The sequence below is a fragment of the Podarcis erhardii genome, assembly GCF_964252035.2.
Source record: "Podarcis erhardii genome assembly, chromosome: 1".
Taxonomy (NCBI): domain Eukaryota; kingdom Metazoa; phylum Chordata; class Lepidosauria; order Squamata; family Lacertidae; genus Podarcis; species Podarcis erhardii.
In genome coordinates, this window is record NC_138497.1 from 8,709,541 (window position 1) to 8,730,227 (window position 20,687).

At 45.1% G+C, this 20,687-nt stretch overlaps 1 protein-coding gene across 3 annotated transcripts in view; it reads right to left on the reverse strand.

Moving 5' to 3' along the window:
* RTN1 (reticulon 1) overlaps positions 1 to 20,687 on the reverse strand; it is a 142,130-nt gene that overhangs the window by 60,350 nt on the left and 61,093 nt on the right. For all 3 annotated transcript variants that reach the window (XM_081860714.1, XM_081860713.1, XM_081860715.1), the window contains exon 2: positions 2,275 to 3,009. In XM_081860714.1, the coding sequence (XP_081716840.1) occupies positions 2,275 to 3,009 (735 nt within the window). The remainder of the gene's footprint in view (positions 1 to 2,274; positions 3,010 to 20,687) is intronic.

Sequence of the window (20,687 nt, forward strand, 5' to 3'; positions counted from 1 at the left end):
AAAAGACGGGAAGATAAGGAGAAAACGTTAGCAAAAATTGTATTTTGTCTCTTCAGGAAGCAAAGAGCACCTGATAAATATTATTCAGAAATCTGTGCTGGAGAAGTTTGAACATTTCCTCAATCTGGTGTTTTGGACTACAGCGCTTATCAGGCCCAGCCAGCACAGCTGCGCTCAAATTATAAAGCAGCTTGTTTTGTGTGTAGATAAGAAGGACTGTTCATTCCGACACTATTGCAAGTAGGAAGCAGGGTTTCAAAATGTATTACGTTTAGAGACGGGGACAGAAGCATTCAAAGATCTGTGAGACAACTGAGGTGGGCACAGCACTCCACAAGCAGGCCGTTTTGCCTCGATTCTTCTCAAACCCTAAACCTCCTCTTCCTCCACCCCTAAGGCTGCTGGAGCGCCCCCAGGGGAACTCACTTCTTGACCCAAGGGGTCTTCAGTGATGGGGGTGGCTGCTTGCTTCATTCTAGCCATTTTTGGACCTTCATGGTGTGTGTGCTCAAATCCATGGACAACTCTGCTTGAACAGGCAGAGTTGAAGACAGCAACTTTGAAAACAGCTGACAGGGCGAGCAACCATTTCCCCACGCTTGCAAAATCTCTCGGGCTTTTGCAAGTACTCAAAGAAAGCACTTAAAAACAACAACCCAAGGATGCCGATTGTTTTTTCAGCTAATGTTCATGCATCCCTAATGACATGTGATACAGATCCCGTCTGTACCATATATTTAAAGGTTTCCCCCCCAAATAATCCTGGGAATTGTAGTTTGTTGAGCATGTGGAGAGTTGTTAGGAGAACCCCCTAAGGCGGGTATAGGGCAGTATATAAATTTAATAAATAATAATAATCAGTGCGATTTTCTAGAAAAAGAGGTGCTGGAACTCAATATGAACACCTCCTTTGTTCTCTTATGATGGCAATGGTGCTCACCTGAGAGGTGCCAGAACTCAGTTCCAGCTGAAAAAAAAGTCATGATAATAAAAACAACAACAACAACAACACAGTTGTTGTTGTTGTTGTTGTTGTTGTTGTTGTTGTTGTGTTGTTGTTGTTTTGTTGTTGTTGTTGTTGTTAGAATTTATATACCGCCCTATACCCAGAGGTCTCAGGGCGGTTCACAGGATAAAATCAGAATATAAAACCACAAAATACATAATCAAATAACAACAACATCAACAACCCAAGCCCAGTTCCCAACCCCCTTACAAATTACAGTTCCCAAGAATCTTTATAGCACTTGTATGCCACAACTGTTAAAATGGCTATAAAGGTATGGTACAGATGCAACCAGATTTTGATTCTTCCCTGCTTCTGAGCTGTAAGAAGTCCAGAGCAATCTTGACACAGGAGAGAGCACTGGACCTTCATCCTGCCTTTGTTACAGCTTGCTGATGTACAATTCTACAGGTATTAATGTGTGCGTAGAAGCAAGAACTCAGGGAGGCTGTTGTAGTCCCAAATGAACACCAGGCCCTTGGGATACAAGAGCATCTCTCTGCCCCAAAATCTCTGTTTTGCTTTAACTATTTATTTTGTGCTCTATAATTTTAAGAAGAAATTTAACAATGCTGCCAAACCAGGCAGGCTTCAGTCCCGAGTACCAGAAGGTGGCTGTGATTCAAGCCATGCACTGGTTGAGCTTCTTGAGGCTGCCAACTGCCAATTAGTATCCTCCGTCAATGAGAACACTACACCAAATCTAGGGCTGCACGATATATCAATATATCGCCCCAAACCAGGGTGAAGTCTGGATCGTGATATCAGGTTCATAATTTTTGATCTGGCAATGTATATTGCGAACCATGATATGTGTGTGTGTGTGCGCGCATGCGTGTGTGCACACGCTATGCACAAAGATGTATTTATATCCATGCTATGAAGTAAAGGTAAAGGTAAAGGTAAAGGGACCCCTGACCATTAGTTCCAGTCGTGGCCGACTCTGGGGTTGTGGCGCTCATCTCACTTTATTGGCCGAAGGAGCCAGCGTACAGCTTCTGGGTCATGTGGCCAGCATGACTAAGCCGCTTCTGGCAAACCAGAGCAGTGCATGGAAACGCCGTTTACCTTCCCGCCGGAGCGGTACCTATTTATCTACTTGCACTTTGACGTGCTTTCGAACTGCTAGGTTGGCAGGAGCAGGGAACAAGCAACAGGAGCTCACCCCATCGCGGGGATTCAAACCGCCGACCTTCTGATCGGCAAGTCCTAGGCTCAGTGGTTTAACCCACAGCACCACCCGCGTCCCTAGTACAAGCAGTCTTTACCTGTCCCTGAAGAAGGTGGTGTAATAGAGCCTGGGCTATCATCTTCTGGCTCGGACACTGTCACCGTGGGAACCACTTCGTGGCTTGGTTTGAGGCCTGCCTCTTGCTTTTCTGGGGTTTTCTCCTTTGCAGCAGGCCCCTCTAAGGTTTCTATCTCAGTCAGAGTAATCTTGACGGGCGCTGTTACCGTGGGGTGGCGTTGCTGGTCGCCAAACGTCTCAGATGGAAAAGTTGACCCCTCAAATAAGCCTGGCTCTTTGGCCCCAGGTTTCCCCTCAAAAACTGTCCCTTTAGGTCCAGCAATATCCTCCAGGTGTTTATTATTTAAGCTCGGAGGCCCCACATCTCCCAAGCCTGTGTCACACCTCTCTTGACATTTGATCTCTTCCGATCGACTGATGTCCATGTATTTATAAGTGTCTGACTTCATCTGCTCCATGGGATCAGCAAAGGTTTTGGTGACGTCTCTGGATTCTGCCGGGGTCATCTCTATCCCCGAATCGGAGCTAAACAGGCCACGGGACTCGAACACAGTCCCGTCCTGGGTGTGAAATCCTTCCGTGCTGTCTGAAGTTGTAACCTGGCTTCCTGCTTTGGGCAGGTTGCCGGTGAAGTAAGAGGAATCCTGAGATGCATAGAAGTCATCAGAAATCAGGGAAGTGTAAAAGGACCCATTGCCCCTTTCTGATGTCTTGGAAGAACTGTAATCATAGAAGTGAGAAGCCGCCATGCCTCCTAAAACAAACACAGAAATAAGGTTTAGTGTGTGAGAGAAGGGAATCTGCTATCCTCCCTGTATGTATTTATAATTTTTATTAAATTTTCTGTTTTACAATTTAAAATACTCATTTTACATCCTTAAGATATCAATGACTTCCCTTCTCTTTCCATGGTTCATTTTACATACAGTGGTACCTCGCAAGACGAATGCCTCGTTAAGACGAAAAACTCGCAAAACGAAAGGGTTTTTCGTTTTTTGAGTTGCTTTGCAAGACGGATTTCCCTATGGGCTTGCTTCGCAAGACGAAAACGTCTTGCATGTTTGTTTCCTTTGTCTTGCAAGTTTGTTTCCTTTTTCTTAAAACCGTGCATTCACTTCGAGGAGCAACTCATAGCACGCGGTGTGGTAGCCTTTTTTGAGGTTTTTGAAGACTTTGGTGATTTTTGAAGCTTTTCCAAAGTCCGTGCTTCACAAGACGAAAAAATCGCAAGACGAAAAAACTCGCGGAACGAATTAATTTCGTCTTGCGAGGCACCACTGTATCATAAATACCTGCATATTTTACAAAAACTATACTAATCGGTATTCCATTATTGCATCCATCAAAACGTATTTGAACTGTTGAATTTATCTTAATGTTGCCAGCATTTTCAGCTGTACACAATTATTTCCCATATATTCAATAAACGTTTTCCAATCTTCTCTAAACGTATGTTCATCTTGTTCGCTTATTCTATATGTTAAGCCTGCAAGTTGTGCATATTCTGTCAACTTAAGTTGCCATTCTTCTTTGGTTTGGACTACTTTCGTTTTCCATTTTTGGGCTAACGAAACATGGGCCGCAGTTGTAGCATACATAAATAACCTCTTCTTACACCTGGGAATTTCAGTCTGAATTATCCCCAACAGGTGGCGAAATAACCTCTTGCGTGGCTACCAAGTCTTTCTTTCTGAACCATGTGTATTTTGGCTACTGGAGACTGCGCATTCAGACCCCTTGCCTACCCCAGCCGCACCAAATCTCCCCAAAGTCATTACTACTAGTCTCTAGCATGCTTTTCAAGAAACAGAAGTCCTATCTTCCATGGCTGGGGCTCCTGGGAGTTCAAAACCTCTGGAGGGTACCAGGCCGATGAATGCTGGGTTAGAAAATGCAATCAGTTTATTGGGCTTACGGGTTTAAGAAATCAAATTTACATGCTGCTGTACCCCAGTAGATGGTGCTCTTAGTCTTGGTTCAGTGGTTGGGGGGGGGGCAGTGCAGGTATGCACTATTCATACACCTGCCTGAAATGCTTGCCTCAGCAGAGAGCTCTCTGTTGTAGCAGCCAGGGTACAGACAGGCCCCGATATGTGAAAATGATAATTGTTCTGAACTGATGAGGCTGAAGGAAGGAGAGGGGGTGCATGTTTGGGCTTGTTCACACTTCCTTTTGTGCCACATTCCTAGGCACAGATCTGGCGACAGGAGCAAGCCACAACAGGGTGCACCCCTCACACGTAGAAAAAGAGGAGGAACCCAGAACAATGGCGTGCAAGGCCTTATAGGTCCTAAGTCCCTTCACGGCCTAGGACCCTCGTACCTACGGGACCGCCTCTCCCGGTATGCCCCACGGAGAGCCTCAAGGTCCATAAATAGCAACACCCTAGTGGTCCCGGGCCCTAAGGAAGTTAGATTAGCCTCACCCAGAGCCAGGGCCTTTTCAACTCTGGCCCCGGCCTGGTGGAACTCTCTGCCTCATGAGACCAGGGCCCTGCAGGATCTGATTTCTTTCTGCAGGGCCTGTAAACAGAGTTGTTCCACCTGGCCTTTGGCTTGGGGCCAATTTGATTCCCTCCCCCTCTTTCTTTTTTTCTTTTCCTTTCTCCTCCTGTGATGAGGCTGCATTTTAATATTTTAATGTTTCAAAATTTTAATGTTGTATTTTAATCTTGTTTTTAAGTTGTATTCATTCAACTTTTTTTTATTATTGCTTGTTAGCCGCCCTGAGCCCGGCCTTGGCTGGGGAGGGCGGGGTATAAATAAAAATTATTATTATTATTATTATATAGACATTTTGAAATTGCCACCCTGTAGATCAAGACCATCCCCAGAAACATCATACATACATCACAGAAGGGGTGTAGCTCAAGACCACCACCCCAGATACAACATACCTATATCACAGAAAAGGCGGTCTAAAACAGAAATTTGAAAGTTGCTTATCTCCTGTCTGACAGGTTACTTGATTGGATGCACTGAGCAAGTTGAATTAACTCTTTCTTAGCAAAACCAGGATCTGCACGGGAGTGTCAGGCCTAATCAGCGCAACAACCCATCTCCGGCAGGTCTTGCCCCCATGAAGCAGCTGCTGAGGCTGAAAGTCCTTGCAACCCCACAGCTGCCTAAGTCTCCTCCTCTCCAGGGTTCCCCCCCACCCCAGGCAAGTGGAAACTGGGTGCCATCAACCCCTCCTCCACCCTTTCCATGCCTCTCCTGGTTCTGGGAGACAGATAAGAACAAGAACAAGAATAAGAATTTATTATTTATACCCCGCCCATCTGGCTGAGTTTCCCCAGCCACTCTGGGCGGCTCCCAATCGAGTGTTAAAAACAATACAGCATTAAATATTAAAAACTTCCCTAAACAGGGCTGCCTCCAGATGTTTTCTAAAAGTCAGATAGTTGTTTATTTCCTTGACATCTGATGGGAGGGCGTTCCACACGGCCGGTTGCCACTACTGAGAAGGCCCTCTGCCTGATTCCCTGTGACCTCACTTCTCGCAGGGAGGGAACCGCCAGAAGGTCCTCAGAGCTGGACCTCAGTGTCCGGGCTGAACGATGCGGGTGGAGACGCTCCTTTAGGTATACTGGACTGAGGCTGTTTAGGGCTTTAAAGGTCAGCACCAACACTTTGAATTGTGCTCAGAAACGTACTGGGAAGGGGAGCTCACCACAGCAGGAGGGGAAATCACCACTATTCCTCACCTGTCTGATTCACCTCTGCCTCTTGACCTCTCTCCTCCCATCCTCCTGCTTCAGCTTCTTCCTCTGATTCCGGACTGCTCTCTGCCACAGACTCTCCCTGCTCACTCAGCCCTGTTACTTCTTCAGCTTCCGACACCTTCTCTTCCCCCTCTTCTCCCTCTGACGACTCATCGTTGTCCAACTACCACTCCCCCAGCTCTGAGACTTCTTCCCTTGGGGGTTTCCCAGCTGGTTCCCACCCACCCACACCTCTCTGCGTCCAACCAGCCCATGACATCAACCCAATACCTTTCACACAAAGCGCCCCACACGGCCAAATAAATTGTTCCGAACTGGGAACCAATGAAGCAGACCGCTATTTTTAGTGATCGCTGTTTCACTACAGTGATACCTCTGGTTACGTACTTAATTCGTTCCAGAGGTCTGTTCTTAACCTGAAACTGTTCTTAACCTGAAGCACCACTTTTGCTAATGGGGCCTCCTGCTGCCACCGCGCCGCCAGAGCACGATTTCTGTTCTCATCCTGAAGCAAAGTTCTTAACCCGAGGTACTATTTCTGGGTTAGCGGAGTCCGTAACCTGAAGCGTATGTAACCTGAAGCATATGTAACCCGAGGTACCACTGTATTTTGCAAATGAAGTACCCTGTCTTGGCAGCAGCAGCAGCAGCAACAGCAGCAGCATTTTCTGGCTGCACAGTCAGAGCCCATCCCGATCAAGGACAAAAATAAGGAGCCAGGATTACCAAGCGGAGATTACAGACTGTGATTCAGCAGTCACCCCTCGCACACAGCTGGCTCACAGAGGGCCTGCAGGCTTTCTTCTTCAGCAGACAGCCAGGCAGGAGGGGAAGTGGATGTTAGTCCTCAAAGTCAAATGATTGCATAAGTTTCTTCAACCCTTTAAGCTTCTCCCCGTATGCAAGGGCCAAGCTAGGTGTGTACATACTGCAAACATATATATGTACATACACAGGTTCTCTGCTTAAGCGCCTCCTTTGCTTTACAGGGCAGGGAGCATCACTCTGTGGCAAAGGACATGCTGTCTGAGCTGAAGATCCCGCACTAGGTTAGGAACACAGGAAGCTGTCCTATGCCAGACCATCTTAATTCAATATTGTCTACACTGACTGGCAGCAGCCCTCCAAGATTTCAGGCAGACTCGGCTCTGCATTTCATTTCCTTCTGAACTCAGGTTGCAAGACACACCATGCATTTAAAGCACAATTAAAGCACCCACTCACCCAGGAATCTGGAGAAATTTTGCTTTAAGGGTGCTGGGAATTGCAGTTCTGTGAGGGGGTGAACTACAGCTCCCAAGCTTCTTAGGGGGGTGCTATGAATTCAATTCAGTTCAATTTATTGTACATAGCCAAAGGCCTTCAGAATGAACATCAGAGGGCAAAAAGCAACACATTCCTCTAAAATCACACAACGTGAGTCTAAAAAAGTCCACAGCACAAAATGTTTAAAATTATAATGCATTAATACAACTAGAGCAAAGCTTCTTAGCTGCCAAAGCAAATTTGGCTACCAGGCGTGTAACTTGTGCATATTTATTGGCTAAGAGGTCAACGATCACTTCCTGGAGCGATTGATCCAAGAACCATTAAAGAATAGGAGATTTAAAAAAATATATAAAGGGCAAATCAACATCAGTGCACGATATCCTCAACCTGATTACATCCGTAAATGCATTTCCGTTCCATAGGAGCTATTCCAAGGTATTTCCCCGCTAAGTACACTGAGGGCATCTGCTGAAACCTACGTTCCACAAAGGCCCTACGTAATTACGGAAATGTCAGTGTCTCAAGGAGGCAAGGCCTTGAATGGTTGCCCTTAATCTGAGGGTACCAAACAGAGTAGGGCAGCAATAATGCATGCTCTGTCTTGGTTGGCGTCATGGCCCAATTCCTAAATTCACACGAATTAAGGGACAAATATTCCTCCATTTGAATATTATAATCCCCAAAATTGTCTTGAGAGTTTAGTGGGAGTATGGTCCTCAAAGGCATTTGGTGTATGCCAGTACGTGGATCAATTCTGGCTGCCGGGTGCTTTAAATGCATGGTGTGTACACAGCCTCATTATTTACAACCCTCCCCAATCATGTATATATGAATCTGCAACTCCAGATAACACTTCGTGTTATTTAAGCTACCGCAAGGTTCCTTTCGCTGCAAGAGATTAACACAGCAGCTCACCTGGAAATTGCTCTCAAATTGCTGGTCCCCTCCATGAGAGCTAGAAGCATGAACTGCCAGCAAAGAAAGCACATGCACAAAGTGGCTTTGCAAAGAAAGCTGTCCCGGAGCCAGTGACAACAAGCCTCAGCTGTGCTGAGGCGACACTCGGCCCCTAGACTGCAGTCACAGCTTGCAGTTGCTGTTTTGAAAGCACGGGTTTAGGTTCCCAGGATGCCACGAGTCATTCTAGCTGCAAACTCAGAAAACAGCTCATCGCCTCGATAACAAGGCTCCAGGCTTTATAGGAAAACTGAACCGACACACCTTCTGAATAGGCATGGGGAATAGATAGGCACCGGGGGCGGTGGCAGCAGAGAGGAGGGAGCCAGTGGTTTAGAAAAACAGCATAGCGCAAGATATTTGTCATATGGATAATAACAACGCTGTCAGCAGGAAGGGCACTGTGTGCCTCGGGGAAATTCAGTTATCTCTCTGAAGGTTCTTCATCTCGAAAGAGTGGGTGAGACTCCCTGTCTTATTTGCAAGCAGGAATGAGAGTAAATTCGGTGTTTTGCCAGAGCTGGAGGTAAAATCCATCAACCGGCTCACCTTGATTTTTAACACCTTATCGGCAACCGTCTGTCTTTATAAGATGACTGATTTACAGCTTTCCTCGGAGCAACAGCAGGGACAAAAGTTGCACCTACACTGTTGTTGTTGTTTAGTTGTTTAGTCATGTCCGACTCTTCGTGACCCCATGGGCCAGAGCACGCCAGGCACTCCTGTCTTCCACTGCTTCCCGCAGTTTGGTCAAACTCATGCTGGTAGCTTCCAGAACACTATCCAACCATCTCATCCTCTGTTGTCCCCTTCTCCTTGTGCCCTCTATCTTGTGCCCTCTATTAAAACCATGGCTTTAACTAGACAGACCTTTGTGGCAAGGTGTTGTCTCTGCTTTTTAAGATGCTGTCACTCCAGTATCCCTGCCAAGAAAACTCCCTGGACAAAGAAAACAGGCACCTACACTACGGGCAGCTTAATGGCCACTCTGTACCTCCAGGGGCATCCTAGGAATTATAGTTCTGTTAGGAGTGTAGTGAAGGATCTGTAAGAGAAAAAATGTAGACGCCTTTGCCAAACTATGACTCCTAGCATTTTTTTGGGGGGGGGGGGTTGTGTGTAAGTTGACCATATGGCCAGTTTTACAGAGGGCAGTATCCTCTGGAGAAGTCCTCTATTTGAAAGGGCAAGAGGCATTCTCACAGAAAAACCTGGGGCTTTTTTATTAGGTATTTTAAGTGCAGAGATACCAAAGGAGCAGAAACGATTATTTATGTATGCAACGACAGCAGCATGGATACTACCGGCCCAGAGATGGAAAGAAGATAAAGTCTCAACCGGAGACAAGCAGTTGATTAAGATGATGGACTACGTCGAAATGGCGAAATTGACCAGGAAAATCAGAAACCAGGAAGAAAAGAACTTTAAGAATGAATGGGGAAAATTTACAGTGTACTTAAGAGAACACTGTAAAGAACTAAAAACTTTGGCAGGATTTGAGTAATGCTTGTAATGTACTGAAAACTATGGTAAAAATGGATTATTATTTTTAAAAATAGAGAAAATAAGTGAAGCAGCTGAAAAGAAGATTGATAATGGTAACCATGGAAGGGCGGAGGGGAGCTGAGGGGTTCAGGGAATGCTAAATGATGATGTTGATGTTTAATGTTTGAATTTAAATTTGCAATGTAGAACTCAATAGAAAAGATTTGACAAAGAAAAAGATCGATTTTCACAGTACTGGGAGACATGTAGGCAAAAACACTTGATTTCCTTCAAGTAAGCAAAAGATTCCACGAGTTGAACTAAGAGATTAGGTTGTCGGAAGTGTATCAGAGGCAAGTTGATGTCGGAAATTGGTTATGACTTGAAGGCAGACCTCAATGAACACGAGCAGATTTGGGATTGTCCCTAGCTAAATTGCGCAAATAAGGTATCTGGATAGCATTTTCTTCTCAGAAAATGGTAAGAATTAAAGTGGACCGAATTAAGACTAAGATGCAAAGGCCCTTTACAAATCCAGTCTGGCTCATGTGACTGATACCCCCACAGAACACACACATCGTCCTAAGAAATCCAGTGATCATATCCTTGCCGTGGCATCCCCTCAACTCATTATCGCAAGGAGCAGACTCATGCTTGACTCACACATGCCGAAGTATGAAAATCAGAGGAGGTATGACTGTTCCCCAGTTTGATTGTCTTATAGTCTGTGTGTGGATTTTGGTGCATCGACGATGCAACCACACAACAAGTCATCTTTCAAGTGACAGCCCTTTGGATATTTGAAGATGGCTATTGTATCAGTTCTCTATACAGTGGTGCCCCGCAAGACGAATGCCTCGCAAGACGAAAAACCCGCTAGACGAAAGGGTTTTCCGTTTTTCGAGGCGCTTTGCAAGACGAATTTCCCTATGGGCTTGCTTTGCAAGACGAAAACGTCTTGCAAGTCTTGCGAGTTTTTTCCTCCCCCCCCTTTTTCTAAGCCGCTAAGCTGCTAATAGCTGCTAAGCCGCTAGTAGCGCTAATCCACTAAGGGATGCTTCGCTAGACGAAAAAACCGCTAGACGAAGAGACTCGCGGAACGGATTATTTTCGTCTTGCGAGGCACCACTGTATTCTCTTCTCCAGGCTAAACATACCCCAGCACCCTCAATGGTTCCTCCTCAGGCTTGGTTTCAGACCCTTGGTGATCTTGGTCCTTTATCAACGTGATGCATCACTCTTTCACACCTTCCAGATTCGTGAGAACCACCCCTGAAGAGTACAACCTCCAGGCATTATGTCTTTGAGGAAGTGCCAGATTTACATATAAGCTAAACAAGCTATAGCTTAGGGCCCCTCTCTCTTGGGGGCCCCCCAAAAAATGTAAAAAAAAATTATGGATGCACATTTCCAAAATATAAGATAAAAAACAAATAAAATAAAACCTACATGCAGCAACAGTGTTTTGTGTTGTGTAGGCTCCTATGATGTAAGTCATGGGCCCCACCTGCTAGCCTGCTCCCTAAAATATCACTGGTTGGCTCATTTCTATATATAGGGTGCCTACTTTCTGCATGTGCAAATGGCTTTAGATAACTATTAGGTCCATAAATTATCATATAGCATATAGGTAAAGGTAAAGGGACCCCTGACCATTAGGTCCAGTCGTGGCCAACTCTGGGGTTGCGATATACGATATCTTTTTACGATATATGATATCTTTATTGTCATTGTCCCACTGCAGAACAATGAAATTGAAAAACTACATAAAACATTCAAAAACCCCTAAAAATGCTCATCTCTCTTTACTGGCCAAGGGAGCCGGCGTACAGCTTCCGGGTCATGTGGCCAGCATGACTAAGCCGCTTCTGGAGAACCAGAGCAGCGCACGGAAACGCCGTTTATCTTCCTGCCAGAGCGGTACCTATTTATCTACTTGCACTTTGCCATGCTTTCAAACTGCTAGGTTGGCAGGAGATCATATAGCATATATTCATATAGCATATAGCATATAGCATATATAGCATATATTCAACACACCAAAAAGCGACAATTTGTTGTTGACAAAGGACAGCTAGACATATAAAGGGCCCCATTACCTTCAGTACCTCCTCAAACCTAAATCCGGCCCTGCCTTGAGGGGTGGGTTTTTTGGGGGTTTTTTATAACTTTTCAAACTCTTTACAAACACCTCTCTTCCCCTCCCTCCAGGTCACCCCTGGAAATGCACAAGGCATACACATTCCTGCTATGCTCGGCTCTCACTCAGCACCGGCCAAAGCGTCCAAAACCTTCTTAAGGGCAGCCCCACGCAGAATTCGCATTGCAGAACGTGCCTTTTCTTGGCACAGGATCTGCATTACATGGGCATCAAAACGCAAGTGTTACTGTTTCCTCCTAAAAACACAAGAGCATGCATAGCCATGGTCACGGTCTACTGCGCACCATCAAATACAGAGCGCCTGCGCCAAAACAACAACCAGTCCTCCATGGATCATCTTCGACAGCGTAGCAGTTATTCACTAAAGGTTTTCACCGGAGCCGGTAATTTCCAGGAGTGTTCGTTATTAAAATAGGTCAGGGGCAACAGCTTGCCATCACGCCTGAAAAACAAAATAGATTCCTACAGCCGCGCCACATCCTTTACCACAAGCAAAGTGCAGATTTTTAACGGGCTGCTGCAAATAAAAGAAATAAATGGAAGCGGTAGTAACATGAGAAGGATTGCCCGTTTTGAAATGGAGGCTTTAACAGGTACATTTCCCCTCAGGAGTGGGAATCTTAAAGCATTACAGGGTCAGCTGAAGAGCGAAGCAGGGAAGCTGCGGTGGCAATATTCCTAAAACATGCTGCGAACCAGGATTCCAGGGTCCGTTATGAGAATTTGCACGCATGCATTTCCTTATTCAATGCTGCTTCAAACCCTGAGGTAATCTGCAAGGATTGTTGTAGGTGGAAAGGAAAACAGGATTAGAAAGCTCCGGGCAATATTGGAATGATTTTTTTTATCTATAGATAAAAAATTGTAATCCATCTTCAGATCTCTTTGGGGCAGACATTATTATTACTATTACTATTTCAATTATTTATTTATATCCTGCCCTTTTCCCCAGTCCAGGTCTCAAGTCGGCTTACACGGATGATGATGATAATTTATTACAGATAACATAGAACAAGCTAAAAACAGAAAAGATGATCATTAAAATAAAGAGATTCCTGCATTGCAGGGGGTTGGACTAGATGACCCTCGGGGTCCCTTCCACCTATACAATTCTTTGACTCTATATAAACACAAATAAGCAAATAAGCAAATAAATAAAAAGGGGGGGTCAGGAAAAATGGGTGGTTTTACTCACAGAAGGCCCACTGGACGTGACTTACGGCTGCAAACCTAATCACTTCTATTCACAAGTAAGTCCCACTGAATTCAGTGATGCTTACTCCCAGGCGAGTGGGGTTAGGTACTGCAACCTATGTCTTAGGTCCGCCAATTTCAACAGGTCTACTCCGAGTAAAACTTAAGTGAATCAGTGTGTGGCATGCAAACCTTCACTGCTAGAAATCTTGGCACATACTGTATGTCTTGTTGAAATCCATGGGATTGAGACCATTGAGAATCAGCGGCTAGAAAACATGGGCCTTGAACACATCTCTCTTCCCTCTGAGTTGACAACAAGCAGGCTGCCAAAATTTAAAGATTATTTACAGAAATATTGTAAAATTAATGAGCTTTAGAAAAATGGTGGAATGAAGTTATATGGCTTTGGCAGAAATGTTATAAGGAATGAGCTACAGATAGATTGTTAATGGGAAAAAAAATAAGGTTAGAACATGTTAAGATTAATTACAGGACAGAAAATAGAGGAAAATGGAAAGGAATTGCTGAAATAGTTAATTGAAGTGGAATACAAAAAGGGAGGCGTGAGGAAGTCAATGAAACATGTGTATGAAAGTTAAGATTGAAAATATTCGAAGTGTTTTTAATTGTTTTTGTTTTGTTTTGTTAATTCAATGTTTTATGTAGTGTTTTTGTTTTTGTTTTTGTATTGTATTATATTGATTTGTTTAATTTTTTTCTTTTTCTTATTCTGTAATTTCTAAATTCTTAATAAATATTATTTTTTAAAAAAGAGAGAATCAGCGGCTAGAAAACATGGGCCTTGAACACATCTCTCTTCCCTCTGAGTTGACAACAAGCAGGCTGCCAACTCAAGGAGCTTCTGGACAACCTGTTTATTCATCCCGATGCGACAGTGCTGGGTATTTAATGTACATTTGTTCTCATATGTTTGCAGGGAGGTTAGACAGCAATGTGCCAAAGAAGGTGTTATACCACATTTTCCGGTGCGTTTCTCTTTCACTCTCTTTATCACAGAAGTCCAATCTTTTGGGGGACTGGGATAAAAGGGGAGACCTGGCCTGCTCCCTCCCAATCCCATCCCCCAAAGTGCTCCTCTCTTACCTTTTACTAAAATGTGAAGCCATAAAATTTTTTTAAAAGGAGAGTTGAGAAATTTCCTTGCCAAATCCTCCCATAAATGATATTTAATGGAGGCCAGAGGCCGCTGTAGGTTAATGGTAACTCTTTTATTGTCTAAAAGGCACCACTCCACGGCTCTAAGGCAGATTTTTCTTGCGCTGGTCCTAGTTTCACCTTCCGCCCCTCACCTGGACAGGTGTCGCCAACATTTTTGGACCAATGGACACCTTTGGAGTTTTGAGGAAGTGTCATGGGCGCCTGTCACAAAATGGCTGCTGTGAGGTGCGGAAGGGCACAAAATGGCTGCCACATCTGCAGGAAAAGAGACAGAACCACAAGATGGTGCAGGTATGCCACCCCTTTTATTACTGTACAGTGGTGCCCCGCAAGACGAACGCCTCGCAAGACGGAAAACCCGCTAGACGAAAGGGTTTTCCGTTTTGGAGGCACTTCGCAAAACGAATTTCCCTATGGGCTTGCTTCGCAAGATGAAAATGTCCTGCGAGTTCCCGCGGGTTTTTCCCCCTTTCCCCCCCCTTTCCCCCCCTTTCCCCCCCTTTTCCTAAGCCGCTAAGCCGCTGATCAGCTGATCCGCTAAAAGCCGCTAAACCGCTAATAGCGCTAATCCGCTAAGCTATCAATGGGCTTGCTTCGCAAGACGAAAAAACCGCTATACGAAGAGCCTCACGGAACGGATTAATTTCGTCTTGCGAGGCATCACTGTATTTATATAATGGGAAAAAAGATCCTAGTAGAGCCAATGCCAAATTTTGTTCAGAGAGAGAAACTCTTTGCACCTCTCCTATGGAATGGAACAGAGTGGGTGTAGTTATGTGGTTTTAGCAGAAATGTTATAAGGGTTTAGGAAAAAATAGACTGTTAATTGGTGAAAGGAGGGAAAGTAAAGTTACATTATATTAAGATAAATTACAGAACAAAAATTGGAAAAGATGGAAAGGATTTGCTGAAATAGTTAACCGAACTAGAATACAAAAAAGGGAGGTATGAGGAGGTCAAGGAAACAAGCAAATGAAAGATAAGTTATGGGAAGATTAGCTGTGGGTTTTTTTTTCTTCCTTATTGTGATGTGTTGTTTTGTTTTTGTTCAATATGGTGTTTTTACTTTTTCTTTTTGTAACCTTTAAAATTTTAATAAATATTATTTTTTTAAAAAAAGGAACAGAGTGGGTGTCTAGTCTTAGCATCCAATGAATTGCATACTGTCAGGGGCTCAGGAGCAGAGGCACAGGGAAGAGGGGAAATGGAGAGCGAAGGGGAAGAATCCGAGGGGAGCGTAGGAGAAGAGGACAGTGGTCCGAGGGATTCCATGAGCCTCTCCAGCGAATCGGAAGATTCACAGAGGGGAGCGCCAGTGGCCAGGGGTAGGGGGTTCCCAGGGGGAACGCCCCAGGAGCAAGGGGGCAGCAGGGATTCTCAGAGCAGTAGTTGGAAATCAGGACCAGCTTCCCCACCAGAGCAGAGTGGGGGGGAAGAGTCCCAAGCATCGGGGCCAGTGCATTCCCCACCAGGGAGAGAAGACGAGGCAGGGCTGACCACGCCTCCGTCGGAGAGTCGGGCGACGGAGGGGAGGTCAGATCCGGCCAGTGTCCCGGAAGAGGGAAGCAGTGACAGAAGTAGTGTAACGGTTAGGAGAAAGGTCACTGGGTTGGCGCGAGAGGCAAGTTCAAATGTACAGGAGCGCGGGACAGCAGAGAATGAGGATTGGGAACCGGATCCTAAAGCCCGCCGGAGGCAGGGGGAGGAGCTAAGCGACTCAGCGTCGGAAGAGTCCAGGAAGGGCAATGCCCCAGAGGGCAGGAGGACCCAGAGGAGGAGAGAGCAGCGGCAAAGGTGGAGCAGGGCTAGGATCTTAAACTGGTGTCAGAGGGGAGGAGACTCAGACGGGACTTCGCCGATCTAGGGGTTAAGACGTAGGGCTGCACGCTGTGGCTTTGAAATGGAAACTGAACTTCAATAAAGACTTTTATACATTACCACAGCCTAGCGTTGGTCCTCTGTGAGCTGGGACCTAGAAGCAGCTCTGACACATACTCTCCAACATTTATCCAATGGAAATAGGGATGTCTTATTCCATAGTGAGAATGATGAGGAGGATGATAAGCCCTAAATGACTTTGGCCCTGCATACCTGAAGGAGCGTCTCCAGACCCATCATTCAGCCCAGACACTGAGCTCCAGTTCTGAGGGCCGTATGGCGGTTCCCTCACGGCGAGGTTACAGGGAACCAGGCAGAGGGCCTTCTCGGTGGTGGCACCCTCCCATCAGATGTCAAGGAAATAAACGACTATTTAATTTTTCTGAAGGCAGCCCTATATAGGGAAGTTTTTAATGTTTGGTGTCTTAACTGTGCATTGCCTCTCTATCAGGGATCATATTTCACCACAGATATTCACAACCACTTTCTGAGGCAGAAAGAGCAAGAAGTAGCTTTTGCGCACTAGAGTCAGACACAAGGAAGCTCACGCCTTGACAAATTTAACAAATTCCTTCCAGTAGCACCTTAAAGACCAACTAAGTCAGATCTTGGTATGAGCTTTCGTGTGCATGCACACTTCTTCAGATAACAGGTATCTGAAGAAGTGTGCATGCACACGAAAGCTCATACCAAGATCTGACTTAGTTGGTCTTTAAGGTGCTACTGGAAGGAATTTGTTTTGTTTTGACTATGGCAGACCAACACGGCTACCTATCTGTAACTTGACAAATTTGTTAGCCTTTAGAGTGCCATGAGAAACTTTGTTGCTTTGTTTTTTTTTTTTTTTTATAAATATTTATTAAAGTTTTTAAATATAAATGCACAAATAATAAACAATCTTACTTCTATCACAGACATAATTTCATGACTTCTTTGGACTCCCTCGCGTCTCCCGCTCCCATTTACATCGTTAAAAGTTTTTTCCAAACAAATTATCAACTTGTTTACAATCTCATGTCCACACATTCAAATATAATCTAGCACTTCTTCCAAAAAGTTTTATATTTTCTTTAGTCTCACTTATCATCAAATTTCAAATCTAATTTAGTGGTAGCCAATTTTTTATAATCTAGCATCCTTCTTAACATTCAACCAAATTACAATGTTTTTGTAGATACTTCTTGAATTTCTCCCAGTCTTCCTCCATCTTCTCTTCTCCCAGGTCACGGATTCTGCCAGTCATCTCGGCCAGTTGCATATAGTCCATCAGTTGCATCTGCCACTCTTCCAGTGTGGGTAGATCTTGAGTTTTCCATTTTTTTGCGATGAGTATCCTTGCTGCCGTTGTTGCATACATAAAGAATGTTCGGTCCTTCTTTAACACCTTCTGGCCGACAATACCCAGAAGGAAGGCCTCTGGTTTCTTAGTGAAGGTATACTTAAATACCTTTTTCAGCTCATTATATATCATTTCCCAGAATACCTTCACCTTAGGGCATGTCCACCAGAGGTGAAAGAATGTTCCTTCGTTTTCTTTACATTTCCAACATTTATTATCAGACGAATGGTATATTTTGGCAAGTTTAACTGGGGTCATGTACCATCTATATATCATTTTCATTACATTTTCCTTCAGAGCATTACATGCGGTGAAGTTCAGCCCAGTGGTCCACAACCTTTCCCAGTCCTCAAACATGATGTTATGCCCAATGTCCTGTGCCCATTTTATCATAGCCGATTTAACCATTTCGTGAGAAACTTTGTTGCTTTGACTGCAACAGGCTTACACAGTTAGGCCGCTCTTGTGCCCGTTTCACAGGTAAGAACCGAGTCTCAGAAAAACTAGCTTGGCCAAGGCTACTGATTACGGAGGCTGAACAGCAGTAGCCTCAGTCCAAGTCCAAAACACCAACAATGAATGAGCTTGTAATGATGATGTGAAAGGGGTTGATTTGGTTAAGCTCCATGGATACGGGCAGCTACAAATCAAACAGCAAAACCTGCATTTGAGTAGGAAAGGAACATTTTCTGTAATTATTATTATTATTATTATTATTATTATTATTTATTATACCCCGCCCTCCCCAGCCACGGCCGGGCTCAGACCAGCTTACAAGCAATAATAAAAAGTTGAATGATTACAACTTAAAAACAAATTTAAAAAACAACATTAAAATATTGAAACATTAAAATATTAAAATGTAGCCTCATCGCAGGAGGAGAAGGAAAGGAAAAAAGAAAGAGAGGGAGGGAATCAAATTGGCTCCAAGCCAAATGCCAGGCGGAACAACTCTGTCTTACAGGCCCTGCGGAAAGAAATCAGATCCTGCAGGGCCCTGGTCTCATGAGGCAGAGAGTTCCACCAGGCCGGAGCCAGAGTTGAAAAGGCCCTGGCTCTGGTTGAAGCCAATCTAACTTCCTTAGGCCCCAGGACCACTAGGGTGTTGCTATTTATGGACCTTGAGGCTCTCCGTGGGGCATACCGGGAGAGGCGGTCCCGTAGGTACGAGGGTCCTAGGCTGTGAAGGGCTTTAAAGGTCAAAAGCAGCACCTTAAATCTGACCCTGTACTCCACCGGGAGCCAGTGCAGTTTGAAAAGCACTGGGTGAATATGCTCCCATGGCAGAGACCCCGTGAGGAGCCTCGCTGCAGCATTCTGCACCCGCTGGAGTTTCTGGGTCAGCTTCAAGGGCAGCCCCGCGTAGAGCGAATTACAGTAGTCAAGCCTGGAGGTGACCGTCGCATGGATCACTGTGGCCAGGTCGGGGCGGGAAAGGTAAAGGACTCATCTGTAGTAGATCAGGCCACCTAAACACATGAGCGAGCGGGAGGAGGAATTTGGCACGTACGCTATTAGCTGCAACGTTGCAACAATTTGGGCCACTGCAGGTTGTGAGGAGGCAATTAAAATACAAAGCAGTCTGCAAGAGTTTTTGGCCTAGATACTAAATTTGTTGCCACTTGGGGCTCCTATTTTTAGACTGCTCAGCTTAGCACCGTGGCCAGAGAATACAGCTGTCCACACCTCCCCTTTGCACACCAATGTTCTACAAGTAAGTCGAATCGCTACCATGTATATAATCAGCCCCCCCCCCCCCACGCGCGCCAAAGAGGAGGGACAGGATTGTGTAGAGCATGAGGACGAACAAAGAACTGCTATTACTGATGCTAACGGAATTTGGAAACAGCAGGTTAGTAATGTGAACACAATTATTGCAGACGAAGAATGCAATTCCACGGCTCAGGTATTTTATTTTAAGTCTGCTAGGTCAGTCGTGGGGAACCTCGGGTTTGGGAGTCAAATGAGGCTCTCAAATTCTCTCCAGAACATACCACTCAATGACACCACTTTGCACCAAGAGTATTTTTGCCTGGCATGAATTCTGCCAACGTCCCTTCATCTTGAGAGGGGCAGAGAGGGGTATGTGTAGAAACCAGCTGGCTGCAAAATTGGCATTTGTTGCTGCACTCAATTGCACCTCTAGTTTTTCACACCACTAGCAGTGGCCCTTGGGGAGTTGCCCAGAAATGAATGTGGGGGGGGGGGGAGCTTCCCCACTATCCAGGCACCTGAGATAATCTTCTAAGGCCCTCCTTCTTCATGTGCCTCTTCCATGAGAGGTCCATATAGTGGCAACAAGAGAACAGGTCTTTTCTGTAGTGGCTCCGTGTTTGTGGGATGGTCTCCCCAGGGAGGTTTGCCTGGCACCTTCATTATACAAATTTAGGATGCCAGGCAGAAATAATAATAATAATAATAATAATAATAATAATAATAATAATAATTATACCCCACCCATCTGTCTGGGTTTCCAACAGAATATTAAAATACAATAACCTATTAAACATTGAAAGCTTCCCTAAACAGGGCTGCCTTCAGATATCTTCTAAAAGTCTGGTAGTTGTTTTCCTCTTTGACATCTGGTGGGAGGGCGTTCCACAGGGTGGGTACCACTACCGAGAAGGCCCTCTGCCTGGTTCCCTGTAACTTGGCTTCTCGCAGTGAGGGAACCACCAGAAGGCCCTCGGCGCTGGACCTCAGTGTCTGGGCAGAATGATGGGAGTGGAGATGCTCCTTCAGGTATACAGGACCAAGTCCGTTTAGGGCTTTAAAGGTCAGCACCAACACTTTGAATTGTGCTCGGAAACATACTGGGAGCCCGTGTAAATCTTTCAAGACCGGTGTTATATGGTCTTGGCGGCCGCTCCCAGTCACCAGTCTAGCTGCCGCATTCTGGATTAGTTGTAGTTTCCGAGTCACCTTCAAAGGTGGCCTCACATAGAGCACATTGCAGTAGTCCAAGCGAGAGATAACTAGAGCATGCACCACTCTGGCTATTCCTATTTAACCAGGCTTTTGACTGATTGACACGCTTTTAAAATGTGTTGGGAGGATTATTGGGTTGTGGTTGCGATTGTTGTTGTTATGCATTTTGTGCCTTTATGTTGTGCTTTTATCTTGTGAACTGAACTGAGACCTGTGAGGATAGAGCGGTACAGTCAAACCTCGGTTGTCAAACATAATCCATTCAGGAAGACAGTTCCAACTTCCAAAACGTTTGACAATGGAGGCACGGCTTC